We start from the raw sequence: 25,284 nt of genomic DNA, 5'->3' as shown, positions 1-25,284 counted from the left end.
AGCGCTGAAGGTGCACAGATCGGTGTTGCCATTGCAGAGGAGGAGGAGGAGACCTGATCATTTAGGCCTCTGCATCCAGCTAGAAAGCTCCCACCAACCTTCTCGCTCCACAAGGCCTGGTTGTTGTGGCCCTCGGAGAACAGGAAATCCTGGAGGAGGCGCAGCAGCTTGAGAGCGTTCTGTGTGAGGCTGGGAAGCATGGCGGGGGTGGCCTCTTTAATGTCCGTCAGCGCCGACTCCATCATCATCTCCAGGAGGCTGGGAGAGAAAGAGAGGTGAGGCGGTGCTTACCTTGAAAGCCCTCAACGAACGGCCTCGGCCCAGTATACCTGAAGGAGCGTCTCCACCCCCATCGTTCTGCCCGGACACTGAGGTCCAGCTCCGAGGGCCTTCTGGCGGTTCCCTCCCTGCGAGAAGCGAGGTTACAGGGAACCAGGCAGAGGGCCTTCTCGGTGGTGGCGCCCGCCCGGTGGAACGCCCTCCCGTCAGATGTCAAGGAAACAAACACTATCTGTCTTTTAGAAAACAGAATGCATAAAGGTAAAGGCAAAGGGACCCCTGACCATTAGGTCCAGTCGCGGACGACTCTGGGGTTGCGGCGCTCATCTCGCTTTACTGGCCGAGGGAGCTGGTGTACAGCTTCTGGGTCATGTGGCCAGCATGACTAAGCCACTTCTGGGCAAACCAGAGCAGATGCTATACTCCTATTGATGCAGCCCAGAATTGCATTGGCTTTTTTAGCTGCTGCATCACACTGTTGACTCATGTCAAGTTGATGGTCTACCAAGACTCCTAGATCCTTTTCACATGTACTGCTCTCAAGCCAGGTGTCACCCATCCTGTATTTGTGCCTTTCATTTTTTTTTTTTTGCCCAAGTGAAGTGATTTCTGTACCACTTTATAATTTAAAGGGGGAGGGAACTAAAATATGTTTAAAGGTAAAGGTAAAGGGACCCCTGACCATTAGGTCCAGTCGCGGACGACTCTGGGGTTGTGGCGCTCATCTCGTGTTACTGGCCGAGGGAGCCGGCGTACACCTTCCGGGTCATGTGGCCAGCATGAATAAGCCGCTTCTGGCAAACCAGAGCAGCGCACGGAAACGCCGTTTACCTTCCTGCCGGAGCGGTACCTGCCGGTATTTATCTATTTGCACTTTGATGTGCTTTTGAACTGCTAGGTTGGCAGGAGCAGGGACTGAGCAACGGGAGCTCACCCCGTTGCGGGGATTCGAACTGCCGACCTTCTGATCGGCAAGCCTTGAGGGTTAAACCACAGAGCCACCCGTATCCCTTTAACAGAATGCATACTTTCTTCCAAATGCACCCCAAAAAAGGGAGAAATTCTGGGCTCAGTGCAGGGCAGTTGACAATAGCCCGGGGCAGGGAGTCTAACCAGATTAACCCTGGCTCGGCTCCACTGGCGACACTCTGCCCACCTCAAACGTCACGCCTTACCTGCGCTTGATCTCGTCCGGCTGGCGCACCAACTCGCAGGCCGAGCCCAGCTTGGTGAGGACGGAGAAGACCTGCCCGCGCTCTTTCCAGGCCGCGTCGTCCCAGCCCTCCACCCCTCGCCAGGTGACCGAGAAGACGATGTTGGTGAGCAAATTGCACAGCTCTTCCTCAGGTGTCTGCTGTGGAGGGAGGAAGCAAGAGGTGAGCTCACCCCATAAAGGAATCGTGCAGGCTTGGGAAAGGTTCAGAAAAGAGCAGCCAATGGGATCAAGGCAGGGGCGTATCCAGGATCAAAACTGGGGGGGGGGCAAGCCATGGTCGTTCAGGTTCAAAAACAAAAACAGCTTCAAAAAACAAAAACAGCTTCAAAAAACAGAACCCCCCCCCCAAACAGAAAGCCCCAAATGGCTGAAAAACTCAGTTTCCCAGGATCCTCCGTCCTCGCAAAGGAACTACTCACCATGCAAGGGAACTCAGTTTACCAAGCTCCCTTGCAACGGTGAATCCCGGGCAAATTCAGAAACTGTTCCTCTCTTGCCAGCACGATGTAGCGTGGATACAAAAAGCAGGCAGACGAGGAAGGATGAGAACCCAGGCTAAGACCATGGTCAGCCCTCGGATTCGCCCCCTGACCCTGCCCAAGTCTCAGCCTGCATCCCCATTTGACCAAGCAGGGTGCAGGCTAGGATCCGGTCTCTGAGAGGCACACCAGCTCTTTGTCGGCATGAGGGAGGGGGAAATAGCCGGCGCAACACACACACACACACACAGTGGCCAACTGCCTCGGCAAGAGCGGAAGAGGTCAATCGTTACTGAGATTTTGGGAGGGGGAGAAAGACCAGCCTTGAGCTTTTTTTCCCCTTTTAGGCTGCCGATAACCATTTAATTTTTTTTGCTTCGGGGGGGGGGGGGCAGAAGCCCCCCCCTGCCCCCCCCAGGTACGCCCATGGATCAAGGGGGTGGAGAAACTCCCCTACAAGGAAAAGCTGCCGTGTTCGAGACTTCTTAGTTTATTGTTTATTTTTTATTGGGGGGGGGAGGAGTTATTTTGTCACATTACCGATGAGTCTTTGCTGCTTGCGTGTGTGCAATGAAAAGAACAATGCAAAGATTCAAAGTAAACCAATTCTAGTGCTAGAGAAACAATATATTCTTGCAAGAGAAGGATGAATCTCATTTAACTCATCTGCACTTCATATTGCAAATAAGCAGGGTTTTTTTTTTTATTACGCTAGAAACAGATCGTTTGGTATTTGGACTTCTAAAGGTGTTCCTACCCAGATTTCGATTCCTGGGATTCAGAGATGCCCAGAAACAGAAGGGCCTCGGAGGGTGAATGCAGAGTCTGTATCAATTTATACGGAATCACATAATTGTAGAGCTGAAAGGGACCCTTAGTCCAATTTCTTAAATATATATATATATTGTGATCTTTTCTGACCTATACCCTGAGACCTCCAGGTATAGGGCAGTATAACAACAACAACAACAACAACAACAACAACAACAACATGCAGATATCCCATTCAGGGATTGAAACTCAGCTGCCATATGAAAGCTGCCTCCCAGTGAGCCAGACCATTGGCCCATCCAGCCTTGTAGCACCTACTCTGACAGGCAGCGGCCATCAACTGGAGATACCCGGGATCGAACCTGGGACTACCCTGCAGGGGAAAAGCGGCCACTGTGCTACAGCTCTCGCTTCGACATCCAAGGACAGTCTTCCCCAACCCAGCAGCTTCCAGCTCTGGACTACAACTCCCATCAGGCTCAGCCAGCACAGCCGAGCTGGTTGGCTAGTTGCAGTCCAGAACATTACACATCCATTGCATTTTTTCTTCGTGGAGCTCAAGGTAGCACACATTGTTTTCTCTCGTCTTTTATGGCTCAGGACTGCAATGCTTCAGTTGGTTAGACTGTAGTGCTGATAATGCCAAGGTTGCAGGTTTGATCCCTGAATGGGATATCTGCATGTTGTTTAGTCGTTCAGTCGTGTCCGATTCTTCGTGACCCCATGGACCAGAGCACGCCAGGCACTCCTGTCTTCCACTGCCTCTCGCAGTTTGGCTAAGCTCATGTTGGTAGCTTTGAGAACACTGTCCAACCACCTCGTCCTCTGTCGTCCCCTTCTCCTTGTGCCCTCCATCTTTCCCAACATCAGGGTCTTTTGCAAGGAGTCTTCTCTTCTCATGAGGTGGCCAAAGTACTGGAGCCTCAACTTCAGGATCTGTCCTTCCAGTGAGCACTCAGGGCTGATTTCTTTAAGGATGGATAGGTTTGATCTTCTTGCAGTCCATGGGACTCTCAAGAGTCTCCTCCAGCACCAGAATTCAAAAGCATCCATTCTTCGGCGATCGGCCTTCTTTATGGTCCAGCTCTCACTTCCGTACATCACTACTGGGATATTGGGATATCTGCATGTTGTTGTTGTTGTTGTTGTTGTTGTTGTTGTTGTTGTTGTTGTTATCGTTATTATTATTATTATTATACTGCCCTATACCTGGAAGTCTCAGGACAGTTCACAGAAAAGATCACAATATATAAAATGAAAATGAAAACAATAACCAAGTAACACTCCCTGCATTTCAGGGGGTTGGACTAGATGATCCTAAGGGTCCCTTCCAACTCTACGATTGTATGATTCCATATAAATTGATCCAGACTCTGCTTTCACCCTCCGAGGCCCTTCTTTGTGTGCCTCCTCTATGACACATCCAAATGAAGGCCACACGAGGAAGGACCTTTCCTGTGGTGGCTCCCTGCTTGTGGAATGCTCTGCCCAGGGAGGTTCATTATACACCTTTAGATATCATGTGAAAACGTTCCTCTTCAACCAGGCCCTGGGCTGATTGACATCCGATGCCCCTTTTAAATGTGAGGAGGAGTCTATTATTTTGTTTCGTGTTCGTTCCCATTTTTATTATGCATTCTGTGTTTCTGCGCTGTGAGCCGCCCCGAGATCTTCAAGCGAAGGGTGGTATACCAATTTAATAAGTAAGACTAAGAATAAATAATCGGCAACAACCCTGCGAGGTAGGTTTGGCTGACGGCAAGTGACTGGCCCAAAGTCACCCAGTGAGCTTCATAGCTCAGGTGGTTAGATCCAGGGTCTGACAATACCAAGCTTGCAGGTTCGATCCCCATAAGGGACAGCTGGATATTCCTGCTCGCAGGGGGTCAGACTAGAGGATCCTCAGGGTCCCTCGCGACCCAACGAATCTATGATTCTATGGCTGATTGCGGATTTGAACCCTGGTCTCCCAGCTCCTAGTCTGGCAATCTAACCACTACACCACACAGCCTCTCTCTGTCTCACTGGAGAGCAGCCGGTTGGCTAAGATGTCCTCGAAAGAGAGCATGCTTAGGCGGAGATCTCGGAGTTTGCGCACCCGTCCGAACACCTCGCACAGGAAGCTGGAGGAAGAGGGAGAGGCTCACCTGAGGGTTGCTGGTGTTGGAGATGCTGTCACTGGGCAAGGTCTCCTGGTAGCTGGTGTCGTCCAGCACGTTAGAGAGGCTGGAGCTCTTCCTTACCCGCGTCCCCGGGAAGGGCTTGAAGTTCTCCAGTGGCGACGGGGTCCCCGGCAGGCTCACGGGCGTCTGGTCTCCGCTCTCGGCTGTGGCGGCCGAGCTCATGCTGCCCATGTCCAGGCCGAGGTCAAAGGGAGACATGGAGAAAGGAGACAGCGGGTGGTAGACCCTGTCGGCCTGGAGCGCGTCCCCCGCTTGGGGGGCCTCCGCGGCCCCGGGAGCATCGATGGTGTTGGAAGAGGAGGAGCGGCTGGCTAGGTCGGAGGAGTCAAACGACTTGAAGCCGTACGGCGTGAAGGCCTTTCCCCTTTGGCTGCTGGTGGGCGAGACCGAGTGATCCGAGAAGCCTTCCGACAACTCCGGGTCCGAGGCCTCGTAGCCCAGCGGGAGGAAGACGTCCAGATCCTGGAGGTCGGAGGCCGAAGGGGGCGCGGAGCCGGCGGGCTCCTTCCCGGCCTCTGCGCCGGGCTGGTCCGAGGCCTTCGGGAGGTCCAGGCTGCCTCCGCCGTTGGCGGAGCCCGACAGGCTGTGCTGGCGCGACTCGTAGGACTCCTTGACGTAGAGCTTGGTGAGGGTGTCCTGCCAGCCGGCCAGTCTGGCCAGCTGCCGGACCGTCTGCTTGGCGGGGTCTTGCGGCTTGTAGATCAGGCGGAAGAGCTGAAAGACAAAAGGGAAGCCGTTGGGATCCAGCCCAGGGCAAGCGAGCTGGCGGCTGCTGCGGATGTTGAGCTTGACCAAAGAAGGCACAACTAGGTGGGTGTAAGCAGGTGATTGCTGTGTGGTGGTGGTGTGTGTGTGCGTGAGAGAGAGAGAGAGAGAGAGTGTAAGAGAGAGAGAGAGGCAGGGATGGTCCACCCATGAGACGACCGCCTCGGGTGGCAGGATCCACAAGGGGCAGCAGATTTGGCCTCAAAGGAATGCTATCTGCCCAAAATACTATGGAATATTTTCGTGAGCGCAATCAGATGCTTTCACCCTCTTTTCAGAATGTCAACACGTGTCCTGTCAGGCCTGACCTCTAGAGCCAGCTACGGGCAGATGGTTGCAATCGACTCACACCCACATTATTTTCTACGATGTGCCTTGGAGGCCGGATCTGCCGCTGCATTGTTTTCTCCTGCTCCGGAGATCAGGACTCGAACCCATGGCTTCAAATCACAAGAAAGGAGATCCCGACCAAACATCAGGAAGAACTTTCTGATGTCACTCTCAGATCCCGGAAGTGGCGCTTTTTGAGCACCCCAACAAAAGAACTTGGGCACCCCAAGTCTCCTCCTCTCATCCCTGTGTTTCACCCCTCTACGCAATTGGGGCGATGGAACTGCCGTAGCCCCCTCCTCCTCTGACCCGCTTGGTCAGTGTTGGGAACCTGGAGCATCCCACAGCCCCTTCCCCACGGAACTCTCTTCCTGCCTGTGTCTCCCGCAGGATGTCTCCCTACTGCTCCGGTGGTGTTGGGAACCTTCAGCCTCGCAGAGCCCTTCTACCACCCCGCTGGGCTCTGACGGTTCCCTGACATTTGCCCTGCCCAGCCAGTAAGATCTTGGCTCCACCCCTCACCTCTCTGCAGATGTCCAGCCTGACGGTCAGCTCTGCCCGGTGCGAGAGGTAGATCACGGCCAGCAAATCCTTGTAGTTCGGGGTGTCTGGGGAGAAAGCAAGGCAGCTGAACACAGTCTTGGTTGGAGCAAAAGGAAACAGCAGGGTGCTCAACGGTTTCTACCCCCTCGTTTTATCCTCACAACAACCCTGCGAGGTAGGTGAGACTGAAAGTGAGCAATGGGCCCTGGATTAAGCAGGGAGCTTCATGGCCGAGTGGGGATTCAAACACTGGTCTCTCCCAGGTCATAGTCTGATACTGTCTCAATGGTTCCCAAAGTTGGAAGGACTGCCCCCTGGGGGGGGGACACACACACTAGGATTTATCTAGGGCAGTGGTTCTCAAAGAATGTTTCTCTTCCACGAGAGGTCTGATGGGCAGCAACATGAGAACAGGGTCTTTTCTGTGTTGGCTCCCTGCTTGCGAGTTGCTCTCCCCAGGGAGGCCCTCCTGGCTTCTTCATTGCATATCTTTAGGTGTGAGGTCCTGAGCTGTTTAAGGCTTTATAGGTCAAAACCAGCACGGCTTGGAAACTAATTGGCAGCCAGTGCAGTCGGCCCAGGATTAGTGCAATATCCTTCAACGGTGAGCAACCTGGCCGCCGAATTTTGCACCAGCTGAAGTTTCTGAACCGTCGTTCTTGGCCCTTACCTGGCCCAATCACTTGCTCCCAAAGGTACCGGATCAGCATGGACACCGGGATGTCGTTCAGGTACGAGATGAAGCCCAGGAAGCCGACGTCCTTCAGCTTCAAACGCTGCTTGCTCCGTTCGTTCATCTTCTCGTACTTCAGCATTTTGTACAGGATCTGTGTGGAGCAAGGACGAGGTAGCTAGCATCCCGTGAGAATGGAACCCCCCCCCCAATAACTGTGGGGTGTATCATCATGGAAGCAGTCAAATACAACATTTCCTGTTTTCCTCAAGCGGACAAACAGGGGAATGTTGCTCCAGACAGAGAGGAGTTCCTGTCACACCTGGTCTGGGGCATCCTCTCCCTGTGTGTGACCAGGTAGATGGGCGTGACCCTAGCAGACCCTACAAAAGAGGTAGTCACTGTTGGCAAATGTCCCGCCCGGGGTCAGTTGTGAGACTGCCCTGAACCTGGAACCAAGCCTTGTGCACATTCCCGGCTATGCGAGACCGGTGGCACATTCAATATGCGATTGTTCCCCAGTGTGAAGAACAACACACACAAGCCATTGATGAGGCTAAACTATTTATTATACGTAAATGCAGAATATGTCTCTGCTAGCCAGCTCAGATACTCAGAGCTGTCTAGCATCTCTTGAGCCAGAACTGAAAGTAAAGTACAATAACATCACATGTGTGAGAAAGCAGATAGGACTACTGGCTTTCTCACAGGATCAAAACATACACATGTTACACCGGCCTCACTGTCGTTTTTGCAGCTCGGCGTGTATAAATATCCCAACAGTCACGCAGCCATCTTCCTCTTTTCACCTTTTCCCATTTTTCCTTTCAGACTCTTCTGCTGGCTCTTAGCCAGCAGCACATGGCTCATCCTTACAGAGGATGGAAGCCACAAGGTAGAAGACATAGCTCAGACTTCTTTTTCTCTACAACTGTAACTACAAGATAAAGCCTGCCTTCGGGACACTACTGTGAACTGAATGCAAGAGTGGAACCTCTACTTATGGACATAATCAGTTCTGGAGGTCTGTCCGTCCGTAAGTCAATCCGGGTCGCTGGTAGAAGCGCCGTTGAGCGCAGGCGCATTTGGCGGCAGCCGCTTCTGCGCGTGTGCGAATCGCGGCAGACCCGGTGTTTACTTCCGGGTTTGCCGCGGTCGCAACTTGGATCGGGCCCAAGTAGAGGCGGTTGTAAGTAGAGGTTCTACTGTAAACTTTATCGTTACTTTCAAAAGAAGGCGGTCATGTCATTATTGTTTTTTAAGAGGGAGCTGAAGGGGAGTTTACCGGGAACAATCCATTCTGGACAAGCCGGACTTGATTTCTCAACTTATACGATTCTAACGAATCCATCAACTTGCTTCTAGCAATGCGCAAGGGAATGTGCTGTGCTACTAGCTCACTAGCTTGAGTGAGGAAGGATAATATTTAATTAATATATCCTCTCCTACTATCCTCAACGTTCCCACAAGAACACCACCCCTTACAAACACATTAAAAAGGAAATAAAAAATAAAAAAATTCCTTCCAGTAGCACCTTAGAGACCAACTAAGTTTGTTCTTGGTATGAGCTTTCGTGTGCATGGACACTTCTTACAAACACATTAAAAACAGGACATTCTATACAAGATCTCAAAGTAGCTGTCTTACTACAAAGGAATTTGAGAAATAGACTGGAAAGAGAAGTGGCTGAATTGCAACTCATTACCAAACTTAAAACCATGGAGAGACCTGGTCTGAACAAAGACATTGGATTCTTATCTCATTATACATGACAAAGCTATCTTTAGCGATCTCACCCCTTGCTTTTTCCTTTAGGACTAATTGCAGTCATTAACAGTCGTCAACAGGTTTTCCACACCCATCAGCCAATCCCCCATTCCCACCCCCCTTCTGAGTAATACCCCTCCCCTCCCTTTCACTATATATAAGGGTCTGGTGACTTCTGTTTCAGTGTATCTGAAGAAGTGTGCATGCACACGAAAGCTCATACCAAGAACAAACTTAGTTGGTCTCTAAGGTGCTACTGGAAGGAATTTTATTTTATTTTATTTTTTATTTCGACTACGCTTTTGACCAGCAGGGAATAACATGGGATAATTAAATTTAAAAAAAACCACACCTGACGTACCTAAAATAAAGAATAAATGCAAAAAGTAAAATAAAAATTGACGCCCCTATTACACGTCACCAGCAAAAGCACTGAAGACTCCAACAGCATCCAATAGAAAGGCAGATCGCCTGGCAGCGTCACAGAGCCTGCGCAGACAAAAAAACCTCCGTCGCTGGGCTGGGGGGGTGGGAAGGGGCCGGGGCCGGTGGGGGCCAGGCTGAGAGAGCAGGATAGGCCCAGTGGGTGGCAGAGGCAGAAGCTGCTTCCCCTTCTCTTTTATTTTTTATTTTGTTTTGACATTAAAAAGGGTATAGGTTACCAATCAGCCCTGGCTTGCTTGCTTAAATAAATAAATAAATAAATAAATAAATTAAAATAAATTAAAATAAAATAAAATAAAATAAAATAAAATAAAATAAAATAAAATAAAATAAAATAAAATAAAATAAAATAAAATAATAGTAATAGTAATAGTAATAGTAATAGTAAGCTGCCCACCTGACTGTTTTCACCTGGTGCCTAGAGAAGGCAATAGGGAAACTCTGTCGCTATGTCATAGTGAAATTGCACAGGAAAGAGATTCAGGTCTACAAAAATGGCCGCTCATGCACAAACCCCACCAGACAGCCTCCCGCTGCGAACTAGGCCTTGGAATTTCTGCCCACGACAGTCCCCGTGTTTGGGCCCATCTGGACCTGAAGCCCCAACCCCATCAGAATCTGGCGAGAGACCCGGAGCACGCGAGCCCCGGGAAGGACACCCCCCCCCCAGCTCTCTCACCTTGAAGATCCTCTCACGCACTTCGTCCGAGAACTTCCGCTGGACGAGCAGCGAGAAGAAGATCTCCACGTTGCCCGGCTCAAAGAGGAACGTGTAAATCTGCTCCTGGGATGGGGAGCTTTTCAGAAGGCTGTGGATCACCTCCAGCACTCCGCAGACCTGCAGGACACAACAGGAGAATGGTAGAGGCCTCCAACATACAGAGGGAAACAGCCAGAAGGCAGGATTGCTGCACAAAATCACAAGAACTCGAGGAAAGCAATGTGGGGGTTAGAGCTGCCCTCTGTTGTTTGAGTCTCTAGATATATCTGTGCAGGTAAAAGGTAAAGGACCCCTGGACGGTTAAGTCCAGTCAAAGGCGACTATGGGGTTGTGGCGCTCATCTCACTTTCAGGCCAAGGGAGCCGGCGTTTGTCCTCAGACAGCTTTCCGGGCCATGTGGCCAGCAAGACTAAACCGCTCCTGGCGCAATGGAACACTGTGACGGAAACCAGAGCGCACGGAAACGCCGTTTGCCTTCCCGCCGCAGCGGTACCTATTTATATACTTGCACTGGTGTGCTTTCGAACAGCTAGGTTGGCAGGAGCAGGGACAGAGCAACGGGAGCTCACTCCGTTGCAGGGATTCGAACCGCCGACCTTCCGATCGGCAAGCCCAAGAGGCTCAGTGGTTTAGACCAGTGATACACCCATATCCATTGTGTTAATACAGCAGTTCACCAAGTCAGCTGTTCCCAGGTGGGCGCCCCCCTAGTTGGTATGGGGTGGTGGGAACTGCAACCCAGCATCACCCGGAGGGCTGCAGACTCCAAAATCTTGTCTTAAGGATGGATAGAACAAAGGAAGTCCCCCACCCAACACACGGAAGAGAACGAGTGGCCGACATGGCAGATCCAGAGATGTGCCCCCCAGTTACGAGGCAAAGGGAACTAAAATTTGTGGAAACGGAGGAAGTTTCGGCCACATCATCCTATAATCTTCTTTCCTTTAGTACACACTATTGAAGGCACAGCTGGACAGGAATCCAGGATATCTGACCGTAAAAAATAAATTCATTCATTCTTCCAGGATATCTGGTCCTGCTGCAATATAGGACACAAAAGAAGCAACCGAAATGCAATTGAGAATCATAAAATACAATATAGGAAATGAAAGTAGCAATCAAAACCCGATTAAAAATAATAAAATGTACATGCCAACTCCCCTCTTCAATCAGAGTTTCGCATACACACCACAGACCACCCGGATGAACCTTGTGGACCATTGGTGGTCTGTAGATCACAGCATAAGAAACCCTATCCTATTCCAAAACTCTAGCCTGGGGAGGTTCCCTTTCCTTAACAGGTCATTGCTGGCTTTCCCTGCCCCCCCCCCATACCTGGTGCTCATCATTCACAGCAGCAAGGTAGTTCAAGGTGCTCTGCATCTCTTCGGTGGAGAAGTTCCTGCAGAAGAACTCCTTGATCAGGCTGAAGAGGGATGTCTGCACCGTCTTGATGTCATCAGTTGCGACGGGCTTCTCCTTGTAAGTCCTGGGGGAGAGAGAGCAAGGGAGGGTCACCTGGAGGGGCTTGCTTTGCTGGGTCAAGCCAGGAGCTCCACCTGGTCCAGCAAATTTCAAAACAATCGGCATCAACGCAGAAAAATCTTGGAGAAGAGCAAGGGGAGATCAGGAAAACATGGACTCTGTGGACACTTATAGGTTGTGTAGCTTCTTCCACTGAGTTACCCAACATGGCCAACTTCCTCCAACATAGGCTTGCATTTAATAATAATAATAATAATAATAATAATAATAATAATAATAATAATTTATTTGTACCCCACCCATCTGACTGGGTTTCCCAAGACACTCTGGGTGGCTTCCAACAGATACTAGAAGAAGAAGAAGAAGAAGAAGAAGAAGAAGAAGAAGAAGAAGAAGAGTTTGGATTTGATATCCTGCTTTTCACTACCCGAAGGAGTCTCAAAGCGGCTCACATTCTCCTTTCCCTTCCTCCCCCACAACAAACACTCTGTGAGGTGAGTGGGGCTGAGAGACTTCAGAGAAGTGTGACTAGCCCAAGGTCACCCAGCAGTTGCATGTGGAGGAGCGGAGACGCGAACCCGGTTCACCAGATTACGAGTCTACCGCTCTTAACCACTACACCACACTGGCTCTCCAGTGTGGACACATTAGGATAAACTAGGATACAGTGTGGATACATTAGGATACATTAAAATGTCACAGATAAAAAAAACTTCCCTGAACAGGCATTCCACAAAGTTTTCTGCAATATAAGAGGGTGACAAGAGCAGGTCAACAATAAATCACACCAAGTAAGTGAAGTTAACTCTTGCGTACATACTTCAAAAGCAGGATTTCCTTCCTCTGTTCTCACAATATATGAAGAAGCTCCGAACTCACCCGTAATACGTCCTGATGGAGTCTAGGATGTACTGCACGCCGTATTTCCGACGGATTCTCTGCTTGTGGTCCTTGATTACATTCGACAGGTACTGGATGTGACCTATGAAGCACAGAGGTGGAAAGTGAGGGTAGAAAGAAAGGTAAAGGTAATGAGGGTGAAAGAGGAGAGCGCAAAATATGGTCTGAAGCTCAACATCAAAAAAACTAAGATCATGGCCACCGGTCCCATCACCTCCTGGCAAATAGAAGGGAAAGAAATGGAGGCAGTGAGAGATTTTACTTTCTTGGGCTCCATGATCACTGCAGATGGTGACAGCAGTCACGAAATTAGAAGACGCCTGCTTCTTGGGAGAAAAGCAATGACAAACCTAGACAGCATCTTAAAAAGCAAAGACATCACCTTGCCGACAAAGGTCCGTATAGTTAAAGCTATGGTTTTCCCAGTAGTAATGTACGGAAGTGAGAGCTGGACCATAAAGAATGCTGATCGCCAAAGAATGGATGCTTTTGAATTCTGGTGCTGGAGGAGACTCTTGAGAGTCCCATGGACTGCAAGAAGATCAAACATATCAATCCTTAAAGAAATCAGCCCTGAGTGCTCACTGGAAGGGCAGATCCTGAAGTTGAGGCTCCAGTACTTTGGCCACCTCATGAGAAGAGAAGACTCCCTAGAAAAGACCCTGATGTTGGGAAAGATGGAGGGCACAAGGAGAAGGGGACGACAGAGGATGAGATGGTTGGACAGTGTTCTCGAAGTGACTGGCATGAGTTTGGCCAAACTGCGGGAGGCAGTGGAGGATCGGGGTGCCTGGTGTGCTCTGGTCCATGGGGTCACGAAGAGTCGGATACAACTGAACGACTGAACAACAACAATAACAAAGCTAAAGGACCCCAGATGGTTAAGTCCAGTCAAAGGCGACTATGGGGTTGCGACGCTCATCTCGCTCTACCACTGAACTACAGCCTGTCGTAACAAAGCCGCACAAGCAAGCTGCTCCTGGGCTGGGGCAACAACGCCATGAACTAGCAGGAGCACTCGAGTGCAGATGCACAGCTTCAACCACGCCACGTGCCCGTCCATGGGGCTGTATGGGATGTGGGCTTGGGTTGGTCTAAGCTCACCCAATCGGACAGCAAAGTCACTGTTGCTCCAGATCCGGAAGTCAAAGAGCAGGAACTGGTACAGGAGGTGCAGAAGAAAGTTGTGTCCTTCTGTGGCCACCTGCTCCATGAGGATTTGAGAAGCCATCAGAACATTCATGTCCATCGTCTGGCTGGAGACCTGCAATGCAGAAAAGATTAATCATTGCTGCCTGGTCAAAGAGAGGTGCAGCCAGGAACCACCTGGGTCTTCACTTAGCCTTCCCCCTTTGTTCTTCCACCCCACCCTGTGAATCCAACAATATACCGTATTTTCACTCCATGAAGTAAGGGGAAATATCTGTGCGTCTTATGGAGTGAATGGTGGACCCTGGAGCTGAATTGCCCAGGAGCCAAAAGAGGATCATGCTTTTTATTTTTCAAAGAGAAAAGGGGGTGTTGAAAGGACCCGCTCAGCAGCTGATCAGCAAGAGATCAGGAGAGAGATAAGAGTCCCCAGCTCCCTTTCGGCCCCGCCCCCTTGCCCAGGCCTCCATTGTTGAATGTGCTGCAGAGGGAAGTTGTTTGTTTCCCCAGCGACATGTGACTGGCTGATTAGATTATCTGTCTGGAAACTGTAGAAAAGGCTCCCTTTCCTTTAGAAGCTGCAGAAATGTGAGTTCAACCCCATAAAAACGGGGCTTTTCCTCTTTGCTTTTCCCCCTTTGCAAAAAAGCTGCAAAACTTTTAGCTGATCCTCAAAAAAACAGGACTTTTAGAGGAGGAAAACCAGGAAATTTTTTTTTCTTGTTTCCTCCTCTAAAAACGAGGTGCGCCCTATGGTCCAGTGCGCCCTATGGAGCGAAAAATACGGTAGAAGTCTGAGCTGGATGCTCCAAGCGTAGACTGTGTGGTTTATAAGCAAGCCATCTTGGTGTTTCTATACAAATAATTTAGACACACTGACCACTTGGGAACCTAAATTACACTGCCTGTGTTTTCTCGCTGCTGTACGGAAAAGCACATGAACCAGACCTTCAAAGAGTTTGTAAGTAAATCACTTTTAACTCGCCAAGCGTGTGGTCTCTTTCCATGCAAGTGGGGAACTTTGGAAGCAGCTGAGAAGGGGATACTTGAAGGTCTAACAGCCTACGTTTCAACACTACGCTTTGCTGAAGGTTTTGTGATATTAAATCTCTGCTGGGGTTCTCTCGCCATAGGGTACTTGCCCCAAACCTGGACCTTGGCATCTAGGGATGTGAGGTTTGGAACTTTCAGGGTTAAATAAGCTCAACAGTACGCCCCTCCCACAGGGAAGATGTGTCACAACATCCGGGTAACTGCTGTATGCAAAGCCTATGTGATTTATGTGACGCACTGTTTATTTCCTGGTCAGTCCTGGTTTCGGTTTGAACCGGAGCGGACATGTCGTCCGTAAGCCCGGGAGTGTCCGTGATTTATATGCCTGTAAATTAAAGCTTGCTTACTTGAAACAAGCTAGACTTGTGGGAGTTTAATTGCTGGCAAGAAAGGCACACATACCGTTGCGCAAGAAGAGGTTTGAAGTTTGAACAACTCTGCAAAAGCACTGGAGAAGCAGGAAAACGCAGCAGGAAGTGTTGCTGGACACCACTCCAAGTGCTAAACTGGTTTTGAGGATTTTCCAGTTAAAACCAAAAGCCCCAACAAGGGAATTCTCCTTTTATTACAGCTTGTATTTCCCCCTTTAACCAAAACGCAAAACGCCAACACATTTCACCTGGAAAAGTCAGATACCCTGAGCAATCTGGCCAGGCCTGGCGCCAGCGTGGAAGCCCTTACCTTCTGCAGAAGCGCTCCGATGATGGCTGGCCCCTGGCATTGGACCAGGCTCTCCTGGTTGACTGGGTGACAATGGATGAAGTTCTTAATCAGCAGCAGGAAGGCAGCTACCCCGTTCCTTTCCAGTCTACCTTCTGTGGGTGGGGGGAAAGAAAACTGTTTTGAAGGAAAGGATCTTTGACCCATGGGAGAGAGAGGGCTGGCAGGAGCTAGAGAGATGGAAGGGTTAGCTCCATTTTAATAGTCAGGTCCAGTTATAGACTTCTCTCTCTTTCCCCGCCTCACCCTTCTGACTGCAAATCACTTGGGACTTTTATTTATTTATTTATTTTTATAATAATATTTATTAAAAATTTTAACATAACAACAACAAAAAAACAATAACATAACAACTACAGTAACAACAAACAATAACAAACAAAAACACAATAACTAATTACTTCTGCCTAGAAATAATTCAATTTTTCCTCACATCTTAGTGGGACTTCCTCCTATCTCCTCCTTCTGCGTCCCTTATGAATACCTTTTTCGTAACTTCCAAAATCTAATTCTAATCTATTTTCAATCAACAACTTATCCATTAATATCTTTTATCTCTTATCTTATGTTATATCCTTATCTACTTAATTAAATCTATCTCTTATCCTATCTTATCATCTTATATCATGAACAACTAACTTCCACTCTACAGCCTATCTTATCCTCAAAATATATATAATTTTTAATCTTACAATGCTCTTTTAAATACAATTTAAATTTCCCCCATTCTTTTTCCACCGCGTCGTCTCTCTGGTCACGGATTTTCCCGGTCATTTCTGCTGGCTCCATATAGTCCATCATTTTCATCTGCCAGCAAATCACTTGGGACTTTTAGTACACAATTCTCTAATACACACAACACAAACCCAGGCTGGATCCTAGGACTTCCTCCTCCCGAAGGCACCCACGGGGGCAGCGGCGTGCGTCATGACACACGGCGTGTGCGTCATGACGCATGGGCGCTACAAAAGGAAAGCAGCCGCTTGTTCGCTCTGCCGGCGGCTGGTTTCCTTCCTCCCCTTTTTAAAAGGGCCTTTTTAAAAAGGGGGGGGGAGGCAGTTATGGCTGCTTTGAGGACTCCCAAAGAGAGGGGAAGGGAAGGGAGGCTGAGGGAACCCTCCACAAGGGAGGGTGCTCGAAAAAGGGTGAGAAGCTGCCGGCCCTGCAGACAAGGGGTGACATAACTGGGCTCCAGAGCCCCCACAGGGGAGCCACAGAAAGAATGCAGTTGGTCAAGGGAGCCATGGACTCAAAAAGGTTGAAAACCTCTGCCACAAAGCTTTAATATTCATTAAAAGCAATAATTTAAAATGAGCCTTTATAGAGCAATGTGGTGAAGTGACCAGCGGCGTTCAAGAGAGGTGGACAGGAATGCGTAGCTATAAAACACAGTTTTGTTTTTTAAAGGTAATTTAGTTGCATACCATGATTTTTCAAATACAGCCGTACCTTGGATACCGAACGCCTTACGACTCAAACGTTTTGGCTCCCGAATGCCGCAAACCCAGAAGTGAGTGCTCCGGTTTGCGAACGTTCTTTGGAACCCGAACGTCTGGCGCGGCTTGGTTTCCGAAGTCGAACGGACTTCCGGAACGGATTCCGTTCGACTTCCGAGGTACCGCTGTACTGCATAAAAACCAGGAGGAAAAGTGTCGTAGTGCCAAATAAAAAAAGACTGGCAAAAAAATTAAATAAACGGGTTTATACAAAATTCAGCCTGGATACCTCGATAGCCAGAGGATTTCCCCAGCGGGATGACCATGCCCTGGGCATTGCGGGAAGAGGTCAGCTCCGGGCCCACCAAGTCGTGGGTTTCCTGGTGGTCTTCTGACTCTTTCCTCTGAGATGCCACCTGGTCCAGGAGGGGAAGCAGCACCCCCATTCCACCGACACAATTCACCACGTCCTGCAAGAACCACAAAGCCCCGTGAGACCATCGGAGGGCCCTCCCCTAGACTGGCGGGATCCGCAAGGACGTGATCTACGGGGAGCTGGCTTCCAGCACCAGGCCTCTGGGCGGGCCAACTCTGCGTTGCAAAGATGCCGGCAAATGTGACAGGAAGGGTGGCAACACCAACCCCACCCTGTGGGAATCCAGACCACAGAGCCTGGAGACAAGAAAGGTTGTGCATCCACAGCAGTGACCAGAGGAGGAATGGAGAGAGAAGAAACGCCCTGGTGCATCTGCAAGAACACAACTGTTTGCCTTCATCTGCCCCGGCTGCAACAAAACATGTCTCTCCTGTATCAGTCTCTAAAGCCACAGCAGGCACTGGAACCATCCAACAGTTTGACCTCACCCCCAAAGGAGCATTCTGTCACTTTGCATTTCTTAGTAGACAAAGTATTGATATGATGTGTAGAGAGCTTTGCTACTCTACTTAATTCAAGAGGGTTCTGGAAGCTTCTCTGTGTGAAAGAAACAAGCAGAAGGTTCCTGATGTTTTTGGGTTATTCCTTCAGAGAAGCTGAGTACAGCTGGCCTGAACTGGTTCTGTTATCTCTTTCAGTCAAGGTCCTGCTGACTATAAAAGCTAGGCCAGAAGGTTTCAAATTCTCTTTCTCTCTCTTTTCCTTCTGGTGTGGTGTTCTATACATATAGTATGCTTAGTGCGAAGGTTTAGACTTATTATAAATTATTGTAAGTTTAAGTTAAGTCTGCTGCAACTGGATTTCTTATGGACAGGGCTAATCCTGAATGTATTGGATATGTGACCATTGTGCTCATCTGCCTTCAGTAGCAGCAATGCTCTGCTGGATGAAATAGTATTGCCTCTGGTCTATTTTTTGGGAATCCTGCAACTGATCACCGAAGAATGGATGCTTTTGAATTATGGTGCTGGAGGAGACTCTTGAGAGTCCCATGGACTGCAAGAAGATCTAACTTATCCATTCTCAAGGAAATCGGCCCTGAGTGCTCACTGGAAGGACAGATCCTGAAGCTGAGGCTCCAATACTTTGGCCACCTCATGAGAAGAGAAGACTCCCTGAAAAAGACCCTGATGTTGGGAAAGATGGAGGGCACAAGGAGAAGGGGACGACAGAGGACGAGATGGTTGGACAGTGTTCTCGAACCGACTAGCATGAGTTTGGCCAAACTGCGAGACGCAGTGGAGGATAGGGGTGCCTGGCGTGCTCTGGTCCATGGGGTCACGAAGAGTGGGACACGACTGAACGACTAAACAACAACAAAACTGTACATTGGAATCTACTCTGGATCAATATTGACTAGAATTTAAATGACACATTCTTCCGCTGTCTCCCGAGACAGACAGATGCTAGCAATAGTATTCTGCAACACCTCACTGATACAGTGATAGTGCGTTGGTGCTGGGTTTATACTGGGCCGTCCGCACATCGTTCTGCTTTATGAGCAGTTCTGCGATGCTTCCCCAGGGGCATTGCTGACATCCGCAGAGGCCCTCTCGCACTGCGGCACAACAAAAGAAGGACAAAAAAAACCGCACACAACCCAGAACGTTTGCAATATAAAAAGTGTCAGGATTTCAGGAGAAAGAAGAGGAGGAGGAGTTTGGATTTGATATCTCGCTTTATCACTACCCGAAGGAGTCTCAAAGCGGCTAACATTCTCCTTTCCCTTCCTCCCCCACAACAAACACTCTGTGAGGTGAGTGGGGCTGAGAGACTTCAGAGAAGTGTGACTTCGCCAAGGTCACCCAATAGCTGCATGTGGAGGAGAGGGGAAGCGAACCCAGTTCACCAGATTACAAGTCTACCGCTCTTAACCACTACACCACACTGGCTCTCCAGTGAAAGCAATGGGCTCTGCGGTGTTGAGAAGCAACGCACAGTGTATGCATATGCAGCAATTGTAATGGGACTACTCTGAGGGAAACAAGCAGTTTGTGCAAACCAATGCACTCCGGTCTTCTCTGCAAGCTCCCTGAAAATTTTGCCCTCCCTCCAGGGCCCACCTTTCTCCCCACGCCCGTAGACCTAGAACGCAGTCAAGAGGTGAGCCGCCGAATGGCTGCTGCGTCATGACGCCCGTACCTTGACATCCCAGTTCACCACTTTGTGCCCAGTCAGCCTCCCGTCAAAAAAGTGGTTCGGGGAAAGGTCGAGGCAGATGTTGTTCTTGCAGGCCTAGAAAGTCACACGAGAGGAAGAGGAAGGGGAAGTGGAAACTTAATTATAAAGCTCTTGGTGGGGGAACTCAGACTTGGTGAAAGAGGACATGTCCAAACATGTGGCATCATCTTAGTAATAATAGTAGTAGTAGTAGTAGTAGTAGTAGTAGTAGTAGTAGTAATAATAATAATAATAATAATTTATTTATACCCCCATCTGGCTAGTTTCCCCAGCCACTCCAGCAAAATATTAAAATACAATAATTCATCAAATATTAAAAGCTTCCCCAAACAGGGCTGCCTTGTCTTCTAAAAGTCAGATAGTTGTTTATCTCATTAACATCTGAAGGGAGAGCGTTCCACAGGGTGGGTGCCACCACCGAGAAGCCCTCTGCCTGGTTCCCTGTAGCTTTGCTTCTCGCAGGGAGGGAACTGCCAGAAGGCCCTCGGAGCTGGACCTCAGTGTCCGAGCTGAAAGATGGGGGTGGAGACGCTCCTCCAGGTATACTGGACCAAGGCCATTTAGGGCTTTAAAGGTCAGCACCAACACTTTGAATTGCGTTCGGAAACATACTGGGAGCCAATGTAGATCTCTCAGGACCGGTGTTATGTGGTCCCGGCGGCCACTCCCAGTCACCTGTCTAGCTGCCGCATTCTGGATTAATTGCAGTTTCCGAATCACATTCAAAGGTAGCCCCACGGAGAGCGCATGGCAGTAGTCCAAGCAGGAGATAACCAGAGCATGCACCACTCTGGCAAGACAGTCCGTGGGCAGGCGGGTCTCATCCTGCGTAGCAGATGGAGCTGGTAGACAGCTGCTCTGGATACAGAACTGACCTGCGCCTCCATGGACAGCTGTGAGTCGAAAATGACTCCCAGGCTGTGCACCTTAGGGCTTGTACAGCAGCCCATGTTGCTTCTTAGAGAGGGCTGAGAGATGGTCCTGCCTTGATGCTCACCTGTGGCGTGTAATACAGCAGCAATTTGCTGCTGAGCTCCAGGAAATCCCCTTCCAGCTTAAAGGGAGACGTAACATTTGGTCCCGAGGAGTAGAGCGCCTTCACTTGAGCTGGCTGGAGGACTTCGTAGAAGATGGAGACAGAGCCCAGGTGGCCCTCCAGGGAGGTGGGCACCCCCCACTCTGTGTCCTGGCTGCCTGCCACTGTGACCGAAACCACGCCTTCCCGGGGCGGCTGCGGGGGGATGGGCGTCCAGGCGTGGGGGGCCAGGGAGGCCGGGAACGATTGGGAGCGGTTCAGCGAGGGGTGGGATGGGAAGCCCAGGTCCGGCGAGTGAGACGGGGAGGGGTGGACGGCGGAGGTGGTGGTGGTCCGGTGGCCGGCTGAGCCGATGCAGCAGGAGGTGAAGGACTAGGAGAGAAGATTTGCAGAAAAAAATTAATAAATAGGTGTATTTGCATGAGAAGCATCGCTTTTTCTCCTGCCTCGTTGCAAATTGTTAGGAAATTCCATTCCACCTTAAGTTGCAGACATGGAGCTGTTGTGTGTCACAAGTCTGGTTACACACCAGCACAGATTGCTGGGAACTTCCGTTGTGTGTAGCTTTTGCTTTTGCTTGTGAGACTCTCTGAGGAGACAAAGGAGAGCCGACATGTTTTCCTCTGTCCTGATTTTTATGCTCAATAAATCTGCATGCAGATATGCTTTCACAAGCCTCTCTCACCACTTCTGTTGCGCCGCATGCTCTGAGAATATAGTGTGCCCAGGGCTTTTGAAGAGCCACCTGGACTTTTTGCGTTTGCCCACTCTACGGCTGGGCAAGGCCGTTCTCTTTGCGCCGTGCCAGGGTCTCTAACCAAAGCACGGGCAGTTTTAGGCCGGCGCAGCAAAGTTGTGGGGTCTGCAGGGCAGGTGCTTGTGTGTGCAAGTCTGACTACAAGTGCTAGAAAAAGCATCCCCCGCAAAAGCACATCTGCCGGGGGGCTCAGAAGGGCGTTTGCAGGGTTACATCAGCCTCTCTCCTCTCCCCCCCCCCCTGGCAGGGGGAATAAAAATCAATGATTTTTTTAAAAAATTATTTTTTAAAATCAGATTTAAATTGGATTTTTTTAAAAAATAAAATGCTTTCGGAGGAGAAATGTCATGCTCTTCCAGAGGTTTCTGTAAGATTATTTGGGGCAGTTTTTCTAACAAGAAGGTATGCTTGTTTTTGCAGTTCTCAAAAGGGTGAATTTTACTCACAGGGAAAACGTTATAAAATAAACATACAGAGTTGAGGAAGAAACCTTAAACCCATTGTTCCTTTGCAAATGTATATACACTGAATCAATCTCTTAAATGCCAAGTGGTTCAATGAAAAGATTGTTTGGAGTGGATTAGATCTGCACAAGTAGCTAAGTGTGAAGCAGTAAAAATGAAAGTGCAAGCTTGTGAGCAGAATACGGCACCAGACTTGGGATCCTTGTGTAATCATTGTGCAAGTTTGTTATTCCAAAAATGAAACCTTCATCTGGTTGTGAATATTAAGATTACACCAGCAAGAATGAGTCCTTCTGTAAGAAAATGATTTAAATCAAGTCTTACTGGGTAGTGATTTAAATCAATTTGATTTAAATCAAACCCTGCCTGCTGCCCTCGTGGACTACAATTCTCATCAGTTCCAGCTCGTGCGGCTGTGGTTGCGTTCCCTGCAATTGCAAACCCCAACCAAAACTAGGGCGTCCTTCCCAGAAGATCAACAATCCTTGCAAGTTGGATTAAATGAATTAGATTGGGTGGCGCAACACTGGGCCCCAAATACTGGGACCACTCCCTTTCCCAGACTTTGGCCTTCGTTGCTTTGGGGGTCCTGAATGGCAGTGTAAGGTCCTCAGTTATTTGCTTATGAGTAAGCAGGCAAAACTTCGAGTTTCCTTTAATAGTTTTATTGTGCAAACTACGTACAGTGCAGAGCTAATAAGTTCATGTCTGTATCAAGCGTCGTCAGAATCCGGGAATGGCCCCTTCCGATTCTGACCCCAACAAAAAAGTTTCGGTATACGGAAACCCCGCCTCCCATCCTTTCATTTCACCCCTCGACGCCTTTTGGGCGCCGGAAGCTGCGTGTATCCTTCATCACCCCTTGAGCTAGGGGAGTGCAGTGTCTCTCCAGCATCCTCAGAGCCTCTTCCCTCCATACCCTGAAATGCATGCCCCTCCCCGCTGGAAGCCTCGCTGCTTCCTCTGCTGCCAGAGGAGATGCTGCTGGTCAGGTGGGGCCGGGGTTCTCTGTAGCATCCCGAGAGCCCTTCCACCACCTTGCGCTGCGCCGGGGACAGTTCCCTGACAGGCAGGGACAGTGCTTTACAAAGAAGTCAGACCATTGCTTCACCCAACCCAGTGCATCCCACTTTGACTTGCAAGAGTTCTCCAGCAGCCCTGGCATGGAGCTTTCCCTCGATCCTGCCACATCTTTCATTGTTACCTGGCTCCACCATTAGCTCAGAAACTTTATTCCCTCGCTAGGAGCCAGGGTGGATTTGATTTAAATCACAATTTGAATCACTAGTCAGTAAGACTTGATTTAAATCACTATTATTACAGTGGTACCCCGGGTTACGTACTTAATCCTTTCCGGGTTACAGTACGTAACCCAAAAAGGACGTAACCTGAACAATTTGTTCTAACCCGGAAAAAACCGCGAAAAACGCTCTGTGCATGCGCAAATCATGCACGCATCAGGTTGCGCTTCTGGGTTAGCGGAGTTCGTAACCCAAAAAGTACACAACCTGGAGCGTGCGTAACCCAAGGTATGACTGTATTATTATTTACAGAAAGACTCATTCTTGCATATTTACAACCAGCTGAAGGTTCCATTTTTGGAATAATAAATTTTCAGAGTAGTCTTTACAGTTATATAAAAAATTACTGATTTGGTTATACAGTTAGAAATACATAGACAGATAATTATGAAATTATGGTGAGGTTTAATAAGTTAACTGTTTATATTCAGGCAACTTTTCTGCCGTACTTTATTGGAAGGAGAAAAGTAAAATAGCATTTAAAACAATTTATTTAACTAAAACAATATCATAGCATATATATCCATGGTTGTTAACTGATGTGGTTAAATGTTAACTGATGTGGTTTAAAAAAAAAAACTTAACTGAGTTTTAGCACACGTGAAAAACTTTAAACAAATCCTTATTTCATTGCCTTTGGACTATAATATAACTTAAATAGAAAACTAGCTTTAGAAAGATTTTTCCTCCAAAAGAATTTTTATTTTAAAAATCCGATTTAAATAAAAAAATCTGATTTAAATATTAAAAAATCCGATTTTTCAAAAATAAATAAAAACATTGATTTTTATTCACCCTGCCAGGAGCCGATGCCTGTTTTGCCCTCTCCTGTCCCGCTTCTGGGGTTTGATTCCCCTGCTCTCTCTAAAGATTGTCTTAATATGTTGTGTCCCCCCGCCCCCACCCCGGCCGACATAATTATGGTTCCCTCAAAGCAGAAGGGGTTGCGGAAAGAGCCGCTACCTCGCCAAGGGAGGGGAACCGCAGTTGAGCCGTCTTCCGGAGTTCCCCGTCCACATAGATGTTCACGAGGTTCTGGCCGAAGGGACGTCGGCCTGTGATGTGGACGACATCGACACAGTGCTGTTGGGGGAGAGAGAGACAGTGGAAGGAGGTGTTTATGGGTCCATTGAGTATCATATTCCGCTCAAACAGCACCTGTGAAGTTCAGCGCAGTGGTACCTTTTGGGTCTTAGGATTTAGTGTCAGGAGTATAACGTATTCCTGGACACCGCAGAGTTAGACGCAGACTTTTCTGGAAGCTTCTGGCTGTTGTGTAATTGACTGGACAGCACAACGCAGGAACTTAGCAACTCACTGGATAACTATATACAGTATTTATTGAAGCAACTAGCATCCATAAGTTACTATTTACAGACTTTACAAAATAAAAGAAACAAAACATAAAATCTTTTCCTCTCTGTCTCTCTGTCTCTCTCTCTATACTGACCACTTTCTCCACACCAACACCTGCACCACACACTAACCACACTAACCAGCTCTCACACAGAGCTCACTCTTAAGGAACTCATTGACCAATCACAGGTCGTTGCTAAGGGTCAGAGAGAGAGCAGATCTGGGCTTTCTGCCAACTAGTTAATTGCTTGATTGCTTGGAGATAGACAGCTGCATTTCTGCACGTAGGCAACTCTGAAATCTCTAACAAGACAGTGGAAGGAGGTGTTTAGGGGTCCATTGAGTATCACATTCCGCTCAAACAGCACCTGCGAAGTTCAGTACAGTGGTACCTTTTTGGGTCCTCAGCTCCCTTGGCCAACTACATTGGTTCCTTGGTTCTCAGACTTAATCCGTTCCAAAAGTCTGTTCCAAAACCAAAGTGTTCCAAAACCAGGGGCATAGCAACGTGGGTGTGGTGGGGGGCGGTGTGGTCCTGGTGCCACGTCTCCGGGGGTGGCAAGGCATGCGGGTTGCCGGCGGCGGCACTCCAGCACTGTATGGACAGTGCCGGGATCCTCTGCTCGTGGCTACAGCCGCATGTAGAGGACCCTCCGTTCACAGCTGCAGCCACGAACAGAGGATCCCGGCACCGTCTGTACGGTGCTGCAGCGGTGGCACTGGCAACCCGCTACGTAGCGCGCATGTGCGGCGTCGCTATGTACGATGCATGTGTCGTACGTAGCGACACTGCGCATGTGTGCTATGTAGTGACGGCCCGCCCCCCAGGTGCATGTCA

General features: G+C 49.0%; 1 protein-coding gene across 1 annotated transcript in view; it reads right to left on the bottom strand.

The window, feature by feature from the left end:
• The window catches only part of NBEAL2 (neurobeachin like 2), a 203,476-nt gene that overhangs the window by 48,450 nt on the left and 129,742 nt on the right, over positions 1–25,284 (bottom strand). The window contains exons 14-27 of the mRNA XM_033165069.1: positions 24,054–24,173; positions 20,530–20,940; positions 19,494–19,586; positions 17,205–17,385; positions 15,441–15,574; positions 13,662–13,821; positions 12,537–12,639; positions 11,508–11,661; positions 10,131–10,289; positions 7,237–7,393; positions 6,546–6,631; positions 4,893–5,642; positions 1,455–1,633; positions 99–258 (exon numbers count right to left, since the gene is read on the bottom strand). Coding sequence (XP_033020960.1) covers positions 99–258; positions 1,455–1,633; positions 4,893–5,642; positions 6,546–6,631; positions 7,237–7,393; positions 10,131–10,289; positions 11,508–11,661; positions 12,537–12,639; positions 13,662–13,821; positions 15,441–15,574; positions 17,205–17,385; positions 19,494–19,586; positions 20,530–20,940; positions 24,054–24,173 — 2,847 coding nt within the window. The remainder of the gene's footprint in view (positions 1–98; positions 259–1,454; positions 1,634–4,892; positions 5,643–6,545; positions 6,632–7,236; positions 7,394–10,130; positions 10,290–11,507; positions 11,662–12,536; positions 12,640–13,661; positions 13,822–15,440; positions 15,575–17,204; positions 17,386–19,493; positions 19,587–20,529; positions 20,941–24,053; positions 24,174–25,284) is intronic.

Source organism: Lacerta agilis, chromosome 12 (assembly GCF_009819535.1).
Source record: "Lacerta agilis isolate rLacAgi1 chromosome 12, rLacAgi1.pri, whole genome shotgun sequence".
Classification (NCBI taxonomy): domain Eukaryota; kingdom Metazoa; phylum Chordata; class Lepidosauria; order Squamata; family Lacertidae; genus Lacerta; species Lacerta agilis.
This window is presented reverse-complemented; position numbering and strand designations above follow the sequence as displayed.